Source organism: Cervus elaphus, chromosome 20, assembly GCF_910594005.1.
Source record: "Cervus elaphus chromosome 20, mCerEla1.1, whole genome shotgun sequence".
In the NCBI taxonomy this organism is placed as follows: domain Eukaryota; kingdom Metazoa; phylum Chordata; class Mammalia; order Artiodactyla; family Cervidae; genus Cervus; species Cervus elaphus.
The window spans coordinates 121,051,257-121,067,037 of NC_057834.1; the positions used below are offsets into that span (position 1 = coordinate 121,051,257).

At 50.5% G+C, this 15,781-nt stretch overlaps 2 protein-coding genes across 11 annotated transcripts; one reads left to right on the forward strand and one right to left on the reverse strand.

Annotated features, from left to right (window-relative positions):
* The first annotated feature begins 22 nt into the window (after positions 1 to 22).
* MUTYH (mutY DNA glycosylase) lies at positions 23 to 7,995 on the forward strand. Of its 10 annotated transcripts, none has more exons than XM_043875991.1 (17): positions 23 to 158; positions 3,574 to 3,665; positions 3,807 to 3,933; positions 4,431 to 4,609; positions 4,704 to 4,743; positions 4,863 to 4,936; positions 5,074 to 5,115; positions 5,198 to 5,269; positions 5,347 to 5,460; positions 5,546 to 5,643; positions 5,726 to 5,870; positions 5,957 to 6,020; positions 6,197 to 6,388; positions 6,493 to 6,635; positions 6,719 to 6,871; positions 7,062 to 7,103; positions 7,801 to 7,995. In XM_043875991.1, the coding sequence occupies exons 3-17, from the start codon at positions 3,813 to 3,815 to the stop codon at positions 7,930 to 7,932; spliced, it is 1,611 nt and encodes a 536-aa protein (XP_043731926.1). In that variant the 5' UTR covers positions 23 to 158; positions 3,574 to 3,665; positions 3,807 to 3,812; the 3' UTR covers positions 7,933 to 7,995. The 10 variants fall into 10 exon arrangements, with proteins under 10 accessions (XP_043731926.1, XP_043731927.1, XP_043731928.1 ...); XM_043875992.1 differs by having other exon boundaries at positions 29 to 158; positions 3,574 to 3,657; XM_043875989.1 differs by having other exon boundaries at positions 52 to 188.
* Positions 7,996 to 8,800: 805 nt separating this feature from the next.
* HPDL (4-hydroxyphenylpyruvate dioxygenase like) lies at positions 8,801 to 14,100 on the reverse strand. Its single transcript, XM_043878751.1, has 2 exons — positions 14,008 to 14,100; positions 8,801 to 10,844 (listed from the first exon to the last, which is right to left on the reverse strand). Exon 2 carries the CDS (start codon positions 10,200 to 10,202, stop codon positions 8,988 to 8,990), a length of 1,215 nt encoding a protein of 404 aa, XP_043734686.1. The 5' UTR covers positions 10,203 to 10,844; positions 14,008 to 14,100; the 3' UTR covers positions 8,801 to 8,987.
* Positions 14,101 to 15,781: the final 1,681 nt, after the last annotated feature.

The following is a 15,781-nucleotide window of genomic DNA, read 5'->3' on the forward strand; positions in this document are numbered from 1 at the left end:
GGGTCTCACGCCAAGAATCGCCGAACGGTCGGACTTCCTTTAAGATCGCCTGGGTCTGGCGCGGAGGAGGCAGCCTGGCGCGCGCTGGAAGCGTATTGGCCGGCGTGGTTCGGCTCGCCGCCAAAATTGGCCGGGGCCACGCCCCCTGGAGTTCGTCGGTGAGCTTGGCGCGGGAAATCACGCGGGAGGTAATTCCTTCTTCCCGTGCGACCCGGCGGGAACGCAGACTTTCGCGTTACGGTGTCTTCATCGACTCTGCCCAGGGCTGGGGGTTGGGGGTTTTATGTCTAGAGGATGAGATGATACCTGAGCTAAGCTTAAAGCAAGCGTATATGTTATGCAGACTAGAGAGTGGGGGCGGGGGGGGGGGAAAGATTTGGGAAAAGGCAAGCTCCTAGGGAGGGTGGAGAGCTCATTGCATTCCAGCAAATGAAAGGAGCGGGGAGGAGGACAGGAGATGAGGCAGAGGAGGGTGAAAGCGACCGCTAGCAGGGACACTTTTGAAACAGTAGACGCGCGTGATAATGACTAGAATTAGGCTCCAGCAGTGACAGCTTGTAAGCAGTTAGGAGTTATAGTTACTCCTGAGAGGTTTTGGATTTGATTTCTGCTACTGAGAGTTGTCCCTACCGTGGACCAGAACTTTCCCAAGAGCTCTGGTTTCCACCAAGGACTCTGAACCTTTTCTCTCTCTGATTATTTGCTGTTTCCAGTTCATCCTTTCTCTCTAATGAATCTTTACATCATCATTCTGAATTGTTTGGATTTCTCCCATTCTGGAAAGAAGGGGTACTTTTTATGCAGTTTGCCTGGCACTGTGCTCTGCACAACAGTCAACAAAAGACACCCAAGTTTCCTTTCATGGAATTTTACAGTTAAGTGGGGAAAGCAGACACTGATCAAAGAATCACAAATAAACATGAAATTATGATTGATATAAGAGCAACAATGGAGAAGTACAGAAGTGGGTAAGACTGGGGGATCTGATCTGGACATTTAAGTCAAGACCTGAAGAGTTGAATAAACGTTAGGTAAAACAGAAGAGCTGTCCAAGCAGAGGAAATGAACTGGGTGAGGCCTCAAGGTGGACAGACACTTTGGGAATTGAAGCAACTATTTCAGGCAAACATGGCTGGAGCACAGTGGGTGAGGGGATGAGGCAGGTTGAGCTGTTTGTATCCTACAAAGATACATTAATAGGATTGGCTCCTGAGAGCAATGGGTGTGACAGCCAAAGTCCTCTGGTGGCCTACAAAGTACTTTGTAATCCTATTCCCCCCACCTTGTTTGAAATGGCAGCCAACTCCAGTATTCTTGCCTAGAGAAGTTCATGGATAGAAGAGCCTGGAGGGCTACAGTCACAAAGTCGGAAACGACTGAGTGACTTTCACTTTCCCTTTCTTTATCTCTTTGACCTCACCTACTGCTCACCCCTTCCTTATTCAGTTTCTAACCACACTGACTTCCTCATTCTACAGACACACCAGGTACCCTGCCTAGGGCCTTTGCACTAGCTTCTCAGGATCCCTTTCCCACAGGTAGTCATCCATATGGGTAACTCCTTTAACTGCTTAAAGTCATTGGTCAAACATTGCTCTAACAAGGCCCACCTTGACCATGTTCTTTTAACGTTGCAACATTCCACCACCCTCACTTACTTCTTATCCCCTTCACAAGTCTACTTTGACTGTTTATGCTAGTTTTTATCACCTAACATCCTATATAATTGACTAATTTTGTGCATTATTTTTTGTCAATCCCATAAACTCTGTGAAGGCCCAAACCTTTGATATTTTATTTATTTATTTATTTATTTATTTTTGATATTTTATTTATTGAAGTATTCCAAGTACCTAAAACTGCTTGGCACATAGTAGGCACTCCATAAGTAATTATGGAAATCAGTGAGTTTGGCTAAGGAAGTTTAGCTAGGAAGCGGGTGTGTCTTGTGGATGGGATTGGAGGAGGAGGAGAGAACATTCCTCCATATAATTGGATAAAGGAGAAGGAAAATGCAGATGGAGGGAAGTTTATGCATTGGTTCTTTTTTCTGAAGGCGGAAGCAAGTTCTTTTGATGAAAATGAGGTGTGCAGCCTAACTAGAACATGGAAGCAACCTAGATGTCCATCAACAGATAAATGGATAAAGAAGTTGTGGTATATATACACAATGGAATATTACTCAGCCATAAAAAGGAACACATTTGAGTCAGTTCTAATGAGATGGATGAACCTAGAACCTATTATACAGAGTGAAGTGAGTCAGAAAGAGAAAGATAAATACTGTATTCTAACACATATATACGGAATCTAGAAAAATGGTACTGAAGAATTTATTTACAGAGCAACAGTGGAGAATCAGACATAGAGAACAGACTTATAGACATGGGGAGAGGGGAGGAGAGGGTGGATGTATGGAAATAGTAACATGGAAACTTACATTACCATATGTAAAATAGATAGCCAGTGGGAATTTGCTGTACGGCTCAGGAAACTCAAACAGGGGCTCTGTATCAACCTAGAGGGGTGGGACGGGGAGGGAGTTTCAAAAGGGGGAGATATATGTATACCTATGGCTGATTCATGTTGAGGTTTGACAGAGAACAGCAAAATTCTGTAAAGCAATTATCCTTCAATTAAAAAAAAAAGAAAATGAGGTGTGAAGCAAAAGTTTGAGAAGAGAGTTTGAACCAGAGTTTCACCAGAGACTGCAGTATAGCCAGGTATAGCTCTGTAGACAGACCTTTGGAGTTTGAATCAAAAAGTTGCTTAATCACAAGCCTCAAGTTCCTCATAACTGAAATGGAGGTAATCCTAGAACATACCTCATGAGATTGTTAAGTGACTGAGTAAGAAATCTGGTAAAGCATTTACATTGGGTCTGGTATGTATAACACTCACTAACTTAGCTGTTAGATAAAAGGTAAAATCAGCAGCCAGAACAGTTAGGGAGCAGTGAAGATCAACCAGATGTTTTCTCATTACTAGTGGATAGGCAGCTGTGATTTACTAAATCAGGAGAAGATTAGAAATAAAAATAGCTCATTTCCCCCTCTTCCCAACTTGTCATCTGCTTTCAGGCAAATCTTTTACCCTCTCTGATCCTTAGTTTCTCTGTTTTTTTTTTTCCCTTTGCCTTTTATTTTTAAAATCATCACTGAGGTTTCTCCTTTGTATAGGATGAAGGTTTAAACTAGATGATTACTCAAGCTGTTTCACAGATAGCCAGTCCAGGTTTGATGCATGAGACAAGTGCTCAGGGCTGGTGCACTGGGATGACCCAGAGGGATGGGATGGGGAGGGAGGTGGGAGGGGGATTCAGGATGGGGAGCACAGGATGGGGAATCAACCCATGGCTGATTCATGTCAGTGTATGGCAAAAACCACTACAATATTGTAAAGTAATTAGCCTCCAATTAAAAAAAAAAAAAAGGCTGTTTCAGTGTAAATGTGCTACATCTCTAAGGAGATAAACCTCTTACACCTGAGCTCCCAGCGATATGCAGATGTTCCTGCACAGGAGGCTTTGGTCTTTGACTCAGCCCAGCTCTGGCCTCTTATTTGTGTCTCCAGGTGTATACTAATGCTGGTCCCACTAAGGCCACTTGCAGAAGTTCAGCCCTACTGGTCATACCTCCATACCACAGCCAGCCAAGAGTAAGCCCGTGAGCATCTGGGGAGTGCTTGAGAAAAGCTAGACACTTTACATGAATGGTGTGGGGAGGGAGGTAGCTTTACCCTCTACAGGACCCTAAGATTCAGCCTCATGGTGACTGACATACTTTGGCTGGGCCATTCTGTTCTAGCTGATCATGAAGAAGCCACGAGCAGCTGTGGGGAATCGAAGTGGTCGCAGGAAGCAGGCATCCAGCCAGGAGGGAAAGAAGAAATGTGCCTTCAGCAGCAGCCAGTCCAAGCTGTCTGCCTCCAGTGGTGAGGATCTGGGTCCTAATCAGACTCAGGGGCTGGTTTAATTGGCCGTGAAAGGGCGCAAATTCAGACTGGGAAGAGAGCATGGTATGTATCAAGTCATTAAGGGACTAATTAAGGATCTAATTCTGACTTTGCTCTGTGACTTTGGGATAATTGCTCTGAATAGATGCTTTCTATCAGTGACATGGAGCAGTAGTCTGTGCATTTCCTTCCTCACTTGGTTTTCATGGGATCCAACGAATTTATCAACCCTAAAGTGTTCTGTGAATGGGAAGGCCCTCCACAGGTGTATATTATGTTTGGCAGAAACTTGGGTTTTCATTATGATCCAGAGACAAAGGAGCCAGGCGTACCACCCTGGGGAAATAAAGGCTAGAAACTTGACTTAGGCTACAAAACCCTAGAGCCTCCTGGTCTGAGCTCAAGCAAGGGGTTGGGGTGGGGGAAGCCTTAAGTGGACAGCCTGAAACCAGGCCTCTGGTGCACATCCTGTGCAGGGACGATCCCTGAGTTTTCTGAGACCCCAGCAGGGCTGGCCAGGCAGCAGAAGGCGTTATTGCAGGCCTCTGTCTCCCCGTACCATCTATTCAGAGATGTGGCCGAGGTCACAGCCTTCCAGGAGAGCTTGCTGGGCTGGTATGACCGAAAGAAGCGGGACCTACCCTGGAGAAGGCTGGTAGGAGGACAATGGATGTAGGGGGGTGGGGGGAATAGGAGGCTGGTGCCCAGTCCCCTCCACACTAACTGCCCATCTGGGATTGCATTGGCAGGTGGAGGGTGAGGTGGACCTAGACAGGCGGGCATACGCTGGTGAGTATATCTCCTTGGAACAGGGCCGCTTTGCCTAGACCACCTTGTTTGGGGTCTGGGAGCTGTGGGCTAAGAGTCGGGTGGTCAGCAGTGTCCTCATGCCGGCCCCTCTTCCCCAGTGTGGGTCTCAGAGGTCATGCTGCAGCAGACCCAGGTTGCCACAGTGATCAACTATTATACTCGATGGATGCAGGTGACTTCTGGGAACAAGGGGAAGGGTCAGTCATGGTCCAGACCCCAGATGACTCCTTGGGGGTGGGGATAAAATAAGGCCTCCTCCGCTTCCTTCACCTTTGGCCTCCTTTCTTTTTGTCTGCCTTCGGGCTGTAGAAGTGGCCAACGCTGCAGGACCTGGCCAGTGCTTCCCTGGAGGTGAGAACCACCCGAGGGTAGGGGGAATGGGGCCTACTGAGGGCCGATCCCTGACCCCTCTGACCTCTGATCCCACGCACAGGAAGTTAACCAACTCTGGGCCGGCCTGGGTTATTACTCTCGAGGCCGGTGGCTACAGGAAGGAGCCCGGAAGGTAAGGGGTTGACGAGGGGTCTGGGAGCCCCAGGACCTTGAGTGCCTTGTAACCGTGAACCTTCCCATTCCAATCAGGTGGTAGAGGAGCTAGGGGGCCACATGCCACGTACAGCAGAGACCCTGCAGCGGTTCCTACCTGGGGTAGGGCGGTACACAGCCGGAGCTATTGCTTCCATAGCCTTTGGCCAGGTGAGCCCATCACCCACCCCGATATTGGGCATGCCCACCTACCTTCCTCCCAGACCAGGCTGACTCCCGGACTCCTCTATGCCAGGCCACCGGAGTGGTGGATGGGAACGTCATACGGGTGCTGTGCCGTGTCCGAGCCATAGGTGCTGAACCCAGCAGCAGTCTTGTCTCCCAGCACCTCTGGTAGGATACTGGGGTAAAGAGGAAGATTAGAAAAGGTGTCTCCAAAGGGTCTTTGGCTCAGAGCAATGGTCCCTTCTTGCAGGAGCCTAGCCCAGCAGCTGGTGGACCCAGCCCGGCCAGGGGACTTTAACCAAGCAGCCATGGAGTTGGGGGCCATAGTGTGCACCCCACAGCGCCCACTCTGCAGCCACTGTCCTGTGCAGAACCTGTGCCGGGCACGCCAGAGGGTGAGCCACCCAAGGAAGGGAGGCAGTCAGGCGTCCTCGGGAGTGACCCCTGCCCCATGGAATCCTGCCCTGTCTGTGCCTCTCAGGTGGAGCGGGAGCAGCTCTCAGCCTCACAGAGCCTGCCGGGCAGTTGTGACTTGGAGGAGTGTGGTGAGTGGCAGCCCCAGCCCTTCCTTGTGCTGTCAGGGAGCTGCCTGTGGCAGCCTCATTCCCTCGGTTTCATCCTGCAACCGAGTCATTCTACAGAGCTGGGCAAAGGCCTGCTCTTTGGGCTTGGCACCTGAGCCCACTCGGCCTGAGCGAGGCTCTTGGATCTCTCTTCCCAGCTCCCAGCACTGGACAGTGCCTGCTGTGCGCACCTCCCACAGAGCTCTGGGACCAGACCCTGGGAGTAACCAACTTTCCCAGAAAGGCCAGCCGCAAGCCCCCCAGGGAGGAGTGCTCTGCCATCTGTGTTCTGGAGCAGCCCAAGGCCCTTGGGGATGCCCGCATTCTGCTGGTGCAGAGGCCCAACTCAGGTACCTGGATCCTGGGAGTGCAGGGAGGTGGCATGAGCAACAGGGAAGAAATGGAGGCAGCAGCAGCTAAGGCCCCACCCATTTCTGGCTGCCCTTCCTCTCAGGTCTGCTGGCAGGACTGTGGGAGTTCCCATCCGTGAATGTGAATGCAGAAGCCTCAGGGCAGCATCAGCGGGAGGCCCTGCTACAGGAACTGCAGAGTTGGGTTGGGTCCCTCCCCGACACCCGCCTTCAGCATCTGGGGCAGGTGAGTGAGGAGAGGAGTGACCAGGAATGATGGCTTCTGTGGCCACATCTCCGGGTCTGTTTCAGCCTCTTGGCACCCCCTAGGTGGTCCACACTTTCTCTCACATCAAGATGACATACCAAGTATATGGTCTGGCCCTGGAAGAAAACACCCCAGTGACCATTGTACCACCTGGCGCTCGCTGGCTGACCCGGGAGGACTTTCACACTGCAGCCGTCTCCACCGCCATGAAAAAGGTACTACCTTTGTTGTCTTCGTTGTGTTTTTTCGTGTTCCCTGCATTTTCTAAGTAAACCTATTACTATGTAAACAAATGAAAAACATATCTTAAACAAAAGTGCCGGGGCATGAAGTTAAGGGTAGAATACAGAGGTTTGTCTCTTTGGGGGAAAGATGCCAGCCCTGCACTTCCCTCGTCTCGTCTAGGTGTTCCGCATGTATGAGGGCCAACAGCCTGGCACCTGCAAGGTGAGTCTTTTGGCCCTCACCCAGCCATCTCTCCCCAGGGCCAAATCTACAGGTTTTCAGTGAGTTAAGTGATGCATGTTTGGGTAAACAGTCTCCATGACAGAGTTCACTGGGGCGAGAGGAATAGTTCTTGACCTGGAGACCTTACAGGTAGAGGGGACAGGAGCAAATGATGGAGACAGTAGTGTCACAGTGTGTGAAATGTTTGTACTCAGTTTTGTGGGATATGAAGTGGGGAGCTGTCATTTCTATCTAGGAGACAAGAGTCAGGAATGGATGCTTGGAAGAAGCAACTGGTAATCTAGGTCCTAGAACTAAATTATTTTCTCCAGGTTCGGAAGGAGAATCAGCAGTAAAGATGTTCTTTCCTGGCCCAAGAGTAGTGTGAGCCACGGTGAAGTACAGTACAACCTGTAAGCCGCTGGATTAGTTGGAGTTGTTAGCAGGACTGGCCCAGGCCAGTTAACACCAGGCCCTAAAGGATTTTGGGTGGAGAGAGGAGTCAGATTTGCATGTTAGGAAGACTGCCTCAGGCTGCCTTTTAAAGAGTTGGTTGGTTGAAGAGTTAGATACTGGAAACAGGATGGAAGGTTTACAGTATTAAGGCTAGAATCTGAGCTAGATCAGTGGTGTGGGGGGCGGGGTGGAAGGAGAAGACTCTACTGTCACCTCGGTGTTTCCTTTGTCTTCTGCACAGGGTTCCAAAAGATCCCAGGTGGCCACCCTGTCCAAATGGAAAAAGCCCAGCCCAGGCCAGCAAGTCCTGGAGAGTTTCTTTCGGCCCCAGGTCCCCACTGATGCACCCAGCCTCAACAGTGCAGCCCAGTGATGCCTTTGGAATCCTCCACCCAGCTGAGAATCCTGTTTAATAAAATGCTTATTTTTGTAGTCATTCTGGAGACTTTCCACCCTCTCCTGAGCCCCTTCACGCCTTACCTCTGAGGGACCCAGAAAGTGGTAGAGCTCTGTTTGGTGCTGACTTCTGAGCTCCTAGCCAGCCCTGGGCAGATGGAAGAGGGGGGTGTTCTGTCCTGAGTGATCTGTCTTCCTCCAACCCCAGAAGGGGAGAAGGCAGCTGCAGGGAGCTCCTGCCAGTGGCTTATATCCAGCACTCTCTGGCCAGGTCTCTGATTGGAGCTGCGTTATCACCCTAGAGCAGCTGGTTGGGCTTAGCCCTGACTCAGCCCCTCCCTGCAGTGGCTTCTCCCTAGGGAGAGGGGAAGCACAGGCGAATTTATTTTGCCTTAGACGCCTGTGCTCAGTGATTCTTTGGAGACCCCATGGACTGTAGCCCACCAGGCTCTTCTATCCATGGAATTTTCTGGACAAAAATGCTGGAGTGGGTTGCCATTTAGATCATTTGTTTAGGGATACATTATATATGTAGTGAAACGATGCAGAAAAACAGGTGTTTTTTTTTTTTCCATTTATTTTTATTAGTTGGAGGCTAATTATTTTACAATATTGTAGTGGTTTTTGCCATACATTGACATGAATCAGCCATGGATTTACATGTGTTCCCCATCCCGATCCCATCTCTCTTCCCATCCCATCCCTCTGCCTCTGGGTCTTCCCAGTGCACCAGCCCTGAGCACTTGTCTCATGCATCCAACCTGGGCTGGTGAGAAAAACAGGTTTTTAATCATAATATTGGAGGTGTGATGGAGAGAAATGAGGTCAGGAAGACACAAGGAGGATTCAGAAATCCCAGTTCTATTTCCTAATCAGATAATTCTGCTATTCTTTACACTTTGCATATATATTAGATACAGACAAGATGAGAAATGTTTCACAGTTATAAAAATCCCATCTTTCTGGACCCCTGTGAGAGTTTCAACTTCTGGCAGGTACTGATGAAATGGAAGCCCCTAAAGACAAAAGCTTTTACTCCAGGCCTCCATGAATGTCCCTCAGTTCCAGCAGGCCCTCAGCCAAACTTTCCAATGCTCCAGGACAGGCGGCTGCATCCAGCTTGGGCCCTTTGCAGGCTTCTTGGACCCTGGCAGCTTGCTCCTGCACAGACTGCCACAGGGCCCGAATGTTGCCCTGGCCAAAGCCAGTGGCCCCCTGTCTCTGGATCAGCTCCAGGAAGAAAGTGTCCTCCGCAAACAGGGACTTGGTGAAGACCTGAAGCAGAAACTTGCCTCTGTCACCATCTAGCAAGACCCCCTGTTGGGCCAGCAGGTTAGGTTCGTGCCCTGCAGCCAGGATCTGCTCCACCTTGCCTGGCTGCTGGTAGTAGGCCTCAGGAGGAGTCAGAAGCTGACCCCCTGCCCCTGCCACCCCTTCAGTGGCTTCCTTGATACTGGGTGTGTACAGCCCCACGTGCTGCAATCCAGGTCCCCTGTTCCGGGCCAGGAACTGCTCCACCTGGTCCTGTCCGCTGGTGGCCCTCGGCAGGGACTCTGCTAGCACAAGGGTGGGGACAGCGCTGCCGACAGGGCCCTGCAGGGCAGTAAGCCTCAGCCCGCCAAGCCCGGACCCTGCTGCCACCTCCAGGCCCAGCTCTGGATCCTCACCTGGGCTCAGTGGTAGGTGGTGAAAGCCTAGACAGTCGTGGAACCAGTGCATCAGTTTTGGGGAGCTGCTGGGGTTGCAGGCCAAGGTCAGGTGATCCACGTGGCTGAACCAGCAGGGTCCGGGTGCAGAGGGCACAGGGCTAAAGCCAGGCAGGAAGGGCCCACTGAAGCCAGTGCGCTCCAGCAGCGTCAGACTGAGGTTGCCTGCCGGCGAGGTGACCACGGCATAGGTGGCAGCGCCCTGCTCATCTCGCACGCTAACAGGGGGCACCGGCACGCTGCAGCCCAGTGCCGCCAGCGCCCGGGCGGCAGCGTCCGCGTCGGCCACGTCGAAGCACAGGTTTGTGGCGCTGGGTATCCCATGATGCGGGTCCAGGCCATACAGCGGTTCTCCCAGCCCCGCGCCCTCGTTCACCAAAAAGACAGCGTCGCCGCTGCGCAGAGCCAGCTGCCTCCAGCCGTCTGCTTCCCGCACCGCCAAGGGCTGGAAGCCAAAGAAGCGCTGCAGATCCCGGGCGAAGGGTAGCCCCGCCGGCACGTGGAAGGCGATATGACACAGACGGCGGACGGGAGCGGCCATGGCGGTGTGGATGGCGACCCTGGCCTGTCCTTCCCCGGGGGACGCTCACTTGTCGTTCAGGATTCCGAGACTCTCAGTCCCTGGCTTGTCGTCGGAAGCCGGTGGAGTCCAATTTTGCCGGCAAAGCACCTTCCTCGATCTTTTCCTGGCGGAGGCCACAGACGGACCCCCTTGGGGGCTTGCAGTTCCTGCTGCCGAGCTACCGCAAACTGGAGCTGTCTGGGGACCACCAAGTCTGAGCTGCGGCTTCTGAGAACCACGTGGAGGCACGGCAGGGAAGGGGCGGGAGAGGGGGCGGAGCCAGTGAGTGCGGCTGCCAGGCCCCACCTTCTCGCTCAGCCTGTGTTGCAGACGGTACACGGGGCACACAGGACTGCCCCCTCCCATGGCCTCTGTCTGGGCCACACACCCTTGGGCACTGATTCTCCCTTCCCCCAACTCTCGAGATCACAATAGCTGCCTTCATTCGATTCCAGGCACTGGGCTCCCATTCATGCGGCAACCTCAGAGCAAAGAGAATCAGCTCTAGTTGGTGGAAGAGCCCGGATTTTCTCCAGACAAGCACGGAATTTCTTAGCAATTTTCCTGCTTTAGTTTAAAATATTTGGAGAATTTTGCTTTTAAGTCCTAATGTTCCTAAAACTTAAAAAAAAAAAAAGTTTTTAAGTTACAAAATTTCACTCTCCAAAATAGTGCAGAGAAATGTATGTTATAGGAAGATAGACCATTTATATAGCTCCTACAAGCATCTGTCTTTTGGGAAATCTCTCAGTTGCACCTCTTTTTTCAACCCCACTTCTCCCTTAATATGGTTTACCCTCCTTGCCCCAAACAAGATTTAGAGGGAAAAAATATGTATATAAACCAGTGGCTCAGGATCTGAAAGGAACAACTGCATGGGTGTCCTTTCTCAACCTCCTGACTCTATTGAAAGAAAAGTGAAAGTCGCTCAGTTGTGTCTAACTCTTTGCGATCCCATGGAATTCTCCAGGCCAGAATATTGGAGTGGGTAGCTGTTCCCTTCTCCAGGGGATTTTCCCAACCCAGGCATTGAACCCAGGTCTCCCAAATTGCAGGTGGATTCTTTACCAGCTGAACCGTGAGGAAAGCCTTAGGATTGAACAAGCCCTCCCTGCTCTTTGAAGTTTCTTGATTGGGTACTGGGCCAGAGAAGCTTAGTGGAGGCACTTCTGGTCTTGCCATTCAGAACAGTGTGAGATCCCTGGGTTGAGGAGATTAGGAGTCTTCTGGAACTTCACCCATAGCTCTTGAAGGGATTGGAAGGGCATTCCAAGAAGGGCAAACGGCATAAGCAAAAGCTCAATGAGGAGTGTGAGCCAAGCCCTCAGAGGACTGACCAATGGAGTGTAAGGTTGGGGAGATAGTGGGATGGATGCTATGGTCTGAGGCATTGCAAAAGAGATTCCTTTATCAGGCAGCCTGGTGTGACAACTTATTGAGTTTCATTGGCAAGAGGAAGAAGGATGCAATGAGGAGACAGGGCTTAGCAAAAGGCCTAGCTGAGTGTTCACACCTACAGTCAGTAAGTCAGTACCCAGAAGCTGGTCATTAGTGGTGAGGGGACTTTGTGCTGTGTACTCTGCACAGCAGCGATTTTGAGAACAAGGGCCCCAGAAGCCATAGAGACCTGGTATTAAAATTCACCTCCGATTCTGACTAGCAGCGGTATAACTTTGGGCAAGTTGCTTAACTTCTCTGAGCCTTAGTTTCTTCATCTGTAAAAATAGGAATAATAATAGTGTTGTAGCCACACATTCTGGGAAATAAACTCACTCAGAAGGACAATGCAGATAGTGGAGGGCAGTTTATTACACCGGTAGGCCCAAGGCAGAGTCTTCTCTTAGCCAAGGACCCTGACCAGGTTTTCTGAAAACCTTATATACCCTAAGTGTACGTGCCCAAACCCACGTCCCCAAATTCCCTGAAACTAGTCTGAACAAAGGAAAAGAAAGATACAATCAAAGTTAACCCGTGATTCATATGCCTTAAGCCTATGTAGTTAACAGTTGACAATTATCAATAGGTCTGTGGTCATACCCCAAAAAGCATAATAGAATTTATTAGTCTATTCGGTTACACAGATAATTAGGGTATTCTTTTAGGCAACAGAGAGTCTAGGTATGAGCCCTGGGGCTTTCCCATCCAGGGGGGGCTGGTTTTCTAGTTGGTATGTCATTTCCATAGATACTGGGCATATAGCTCAAAGTCCACAGTCCGGCCCAAGATGGAGTTCTGCTTTCAAGATGGAGACTGTTCTGTCTGTTTCCTCCTTCAATAGTACCTAGTTCATGGGATTGTTATGATTAAAAGAAATAGTATATGGTATAGTATATGGATGAAGCACAAGCTGGAATCAAGATTGCTGGGAGAAATAGCAATAACCTCAGATATGCAGATAACACCACCCTTATGGCAGAAAGTGAAGAACTAAAGAGCCTCTTGATGAAAGAGGAGCGTGATAAAGTTGGCTTAAAGCTCAACATTCAGAAAACAAAGATCATGGCATCCAGTCCCATCACTTCATGGCAAATAGATGGAGAAACAGTGGAAACAGTGGCAGACTTTACTTTTTTGGGCTCCAAAATCACTGCAGATGGTGACTGCAGCCATGAAATGAAAAGACGCTTCCTCCTTGGAAGGAAACTTATGACCAACCTAGACAGCATATTAAAAAGCAGAGACATTACTTTGCCAACAAATTTCCATCTAGTCAAGGCTATGGTTTTTCCAGTAGTCACGTATGGATGTGAGAGCTGGACCATAAAGAAAGCTGAGCGCCGAAGAATTCACGCTTTTGAACTGTGGTATTGGAGAAGACTCCTGAGAGTCCCTTGGACTGCAAGGAGATCCAATCAATCCATCCTAATGGAAATCAGTCCTGAATGTTCACTGGAAGGACTGATGCTGAAGCTCCAATGCTTTGGTCACATGATGCGAAGAGCTGACTTATTTGAAAAGACCCTGATGCTGGGAAAGATTGAAGGTGAGAGAAGGGGACGACAGAGGATAAGATGGTTAGATGGCATCACCGACTCAATAGACATGAGTTTGAGTAATACCTGGGAGTTGGTAATGGACAGGGAGGCCTGGCAGGCTGCAGTCCATGGGGTCACAAAGAGTTGGACACGATTGAGAGACTGAACTGAACTGATAGTATATGGCAAGAGTTGCCAATGTTAGCCTGTGAACTTGGGCCCAATTGTGGGGTGAAAGGGTTACTCCTTCCTAGGCATGAGCACTGGGAAGGAACTGGGAGGGTTCTGGCTTTGGTTGTGGATTCCGGGGGAAGGAACCATGGGAACAGGGTTCTGAGAGGGTTGATACATAAAAGGTGATGTTCTGCCCCAGCCCTCATGATTAGGGCCCCAAGGGAGCAGCTTCCAGGTCTTTTGTCCAGGAGAAGGAATTTCCACTCAAAGGCCCAGGTATGGACAAAGGGAACAGAAAGAGGACCCCTGGCCCATCACTTTTGATCTGGGAGAGGGTAAATTTCTGGAGGCTAAGTGAGGGCTGTCTGAAACAAAAGGGTGACCTTAACTGTGGCACGCTGCCCTGCAAGGGCACTGTGCTTGACTCTGGCCAGGGCATAGACTGGACTCTGGAGACCAGCTGGGAGTAGAGAACTAGACTCTAATTCCTGTAGCCCTGCTGGAGTCTGGCCATGACCACGGTAGGACTCCTGTCCTCCTGGCATCAGGACCCTGCAGAAGTTTCCCAAGATAGGTCCTCGGAGCCTGGCAGGGATTGCACTCCTGCTGGGGCTACTGATACTGAGGGTGGAGACCTGGACAAACCGGCCTGTAGTACACGAGGGCGCGCGGTTCGAGAGGTGAGGTGGTGACGCCACGCCTAACACATCTGCCGTCGACAACAAGGTCAGAAGAGGTGAAGGCGGGGGCTGTGGAGGGCGAAGAGGTCGAATTCGTGGAGGGCGAAGAGGTCGAATTCGTGGAGGGCTCAGTCTAGGCAGCCAGCTACCCAAGGCGCCCTCTGCCTAAGCGGAAATCCGGTTCCTCAGCACGTTCCAGCTCTTTCCCCCACCGCTTCCCCTCCCACTTTCGCCTCTTCCCATACAGAGCTCTCACCGCTCAAGCCCCACCCACCCCTCTCCTCCCTGCCCCGCCCCTCCCTTCCCCGACCACGCCCCTCCCTTCCCCGCCCCCGCCCCTCCCCGCCCCCGCCCCTCCCAAGCTCCGGACTTTCTCGCTTCCTCAGAAACACACTCCCGGAAGGTCCCGCCTTTCTGGCGGCGCCTCTTCCGGGCCCCCACCCCTTCTAGGAGGCTGTCTCTGTAGCTCCCTGCTTTCTGGCTTTGCCCTTGCCTTTCTTCCACGTGATTGCGTTCTCCTTGAGTCCTTGACTTTTTATAAGGAGTGACCTGGAATACCTTAAAGAGGGTGACTTTGTGTGTGTGTGTGTGTGTGTGTGTGTGTGTGTGTGGTAAAATACACATATTTACCATGTTCCATTTTTAAGGTACAGTTCAGTGGTATTGAGTACATTCCTGTTGTGCAACCAGCACCTCTTCCAAGTACAGAACCGTTCTTCCACAGCTGAACCGCTACACATTAGATAATTCTCCACTCGCCCCTCCCCCCAGCCGCTGGCAACCACTATTCTATTTTTCTGACTCTATTGTAATTTTGACTATTCTAGGTACCTCAGGTAAATGAAATTGGGCACTGGGTGTTTGGTTCATTTCATTTAGCATGATGTCTGTTAAGTTTCATCCATGTTGTAACATGTCAGAATTCCGAGTTGGTGACTTTTTAATTAATTCTTGAAGGAAGTGTGGGGGCAAGAGGAACAAAGGTAAAGGCCCAGAGGCAGGAATGGGGCTGGTGTGCTGGAACAAAGGACCAGTAAAGCTGGAATAAGATAGGGAGGAGGGGTAGTAAGTGGCTTGTTGCCTGTTAGGACTTTGGCTTTTACTCTGAGTAAGATGGGCTTTCTTGGTGGCTCAGATGGTTAAGAATCTGCCTGCAATGTGGGAGACACAGGTTCGATCCCTGGGTAGGGAAGATGCCCTGAAGAAGGGAATGGCTACCCACTCTAGCTTTCTTGCCTGGAGAAGCCCATGAACAGAGAGGAGCCTGGGGGGCTAAGGCCATGGGGTTGCAGACAGTCTGACCAGACTGAGTGACTAACACTTTCACTTAAAAAAAAAACACACTTTCACTTTCTAACAAGATAGGAAGCCATTGGAGGGTTTAAGATGAAGGCTGACAGATCAGACTGCATTTTCATTGAACCTAACAGGCTGCTGAGTTGATAATAGGCTGGAGGGGTGCCAGGGCAGAATGGGGAGACCAGTGAAGAAACTGTTGCTTCTAACATTGTCTGGAGGTCTAGGGAAAGCTTCCAGGGGAAGTTGAGACCAGAATTTTAAGTAGGAATTGACAAGGTGAGGGGTAACCTTATGTGTTGGAGGTTGAGAGTGAAGTGCTCCAGGTGGAGGACACAGCTTATACAAAGGCTTGGGAGGTGAGAGCAAGTGTAGTTGATTGACAGTTGTTAGTACAGTTGACCCTTGAGCAACATGAGTTTGAACTTACATG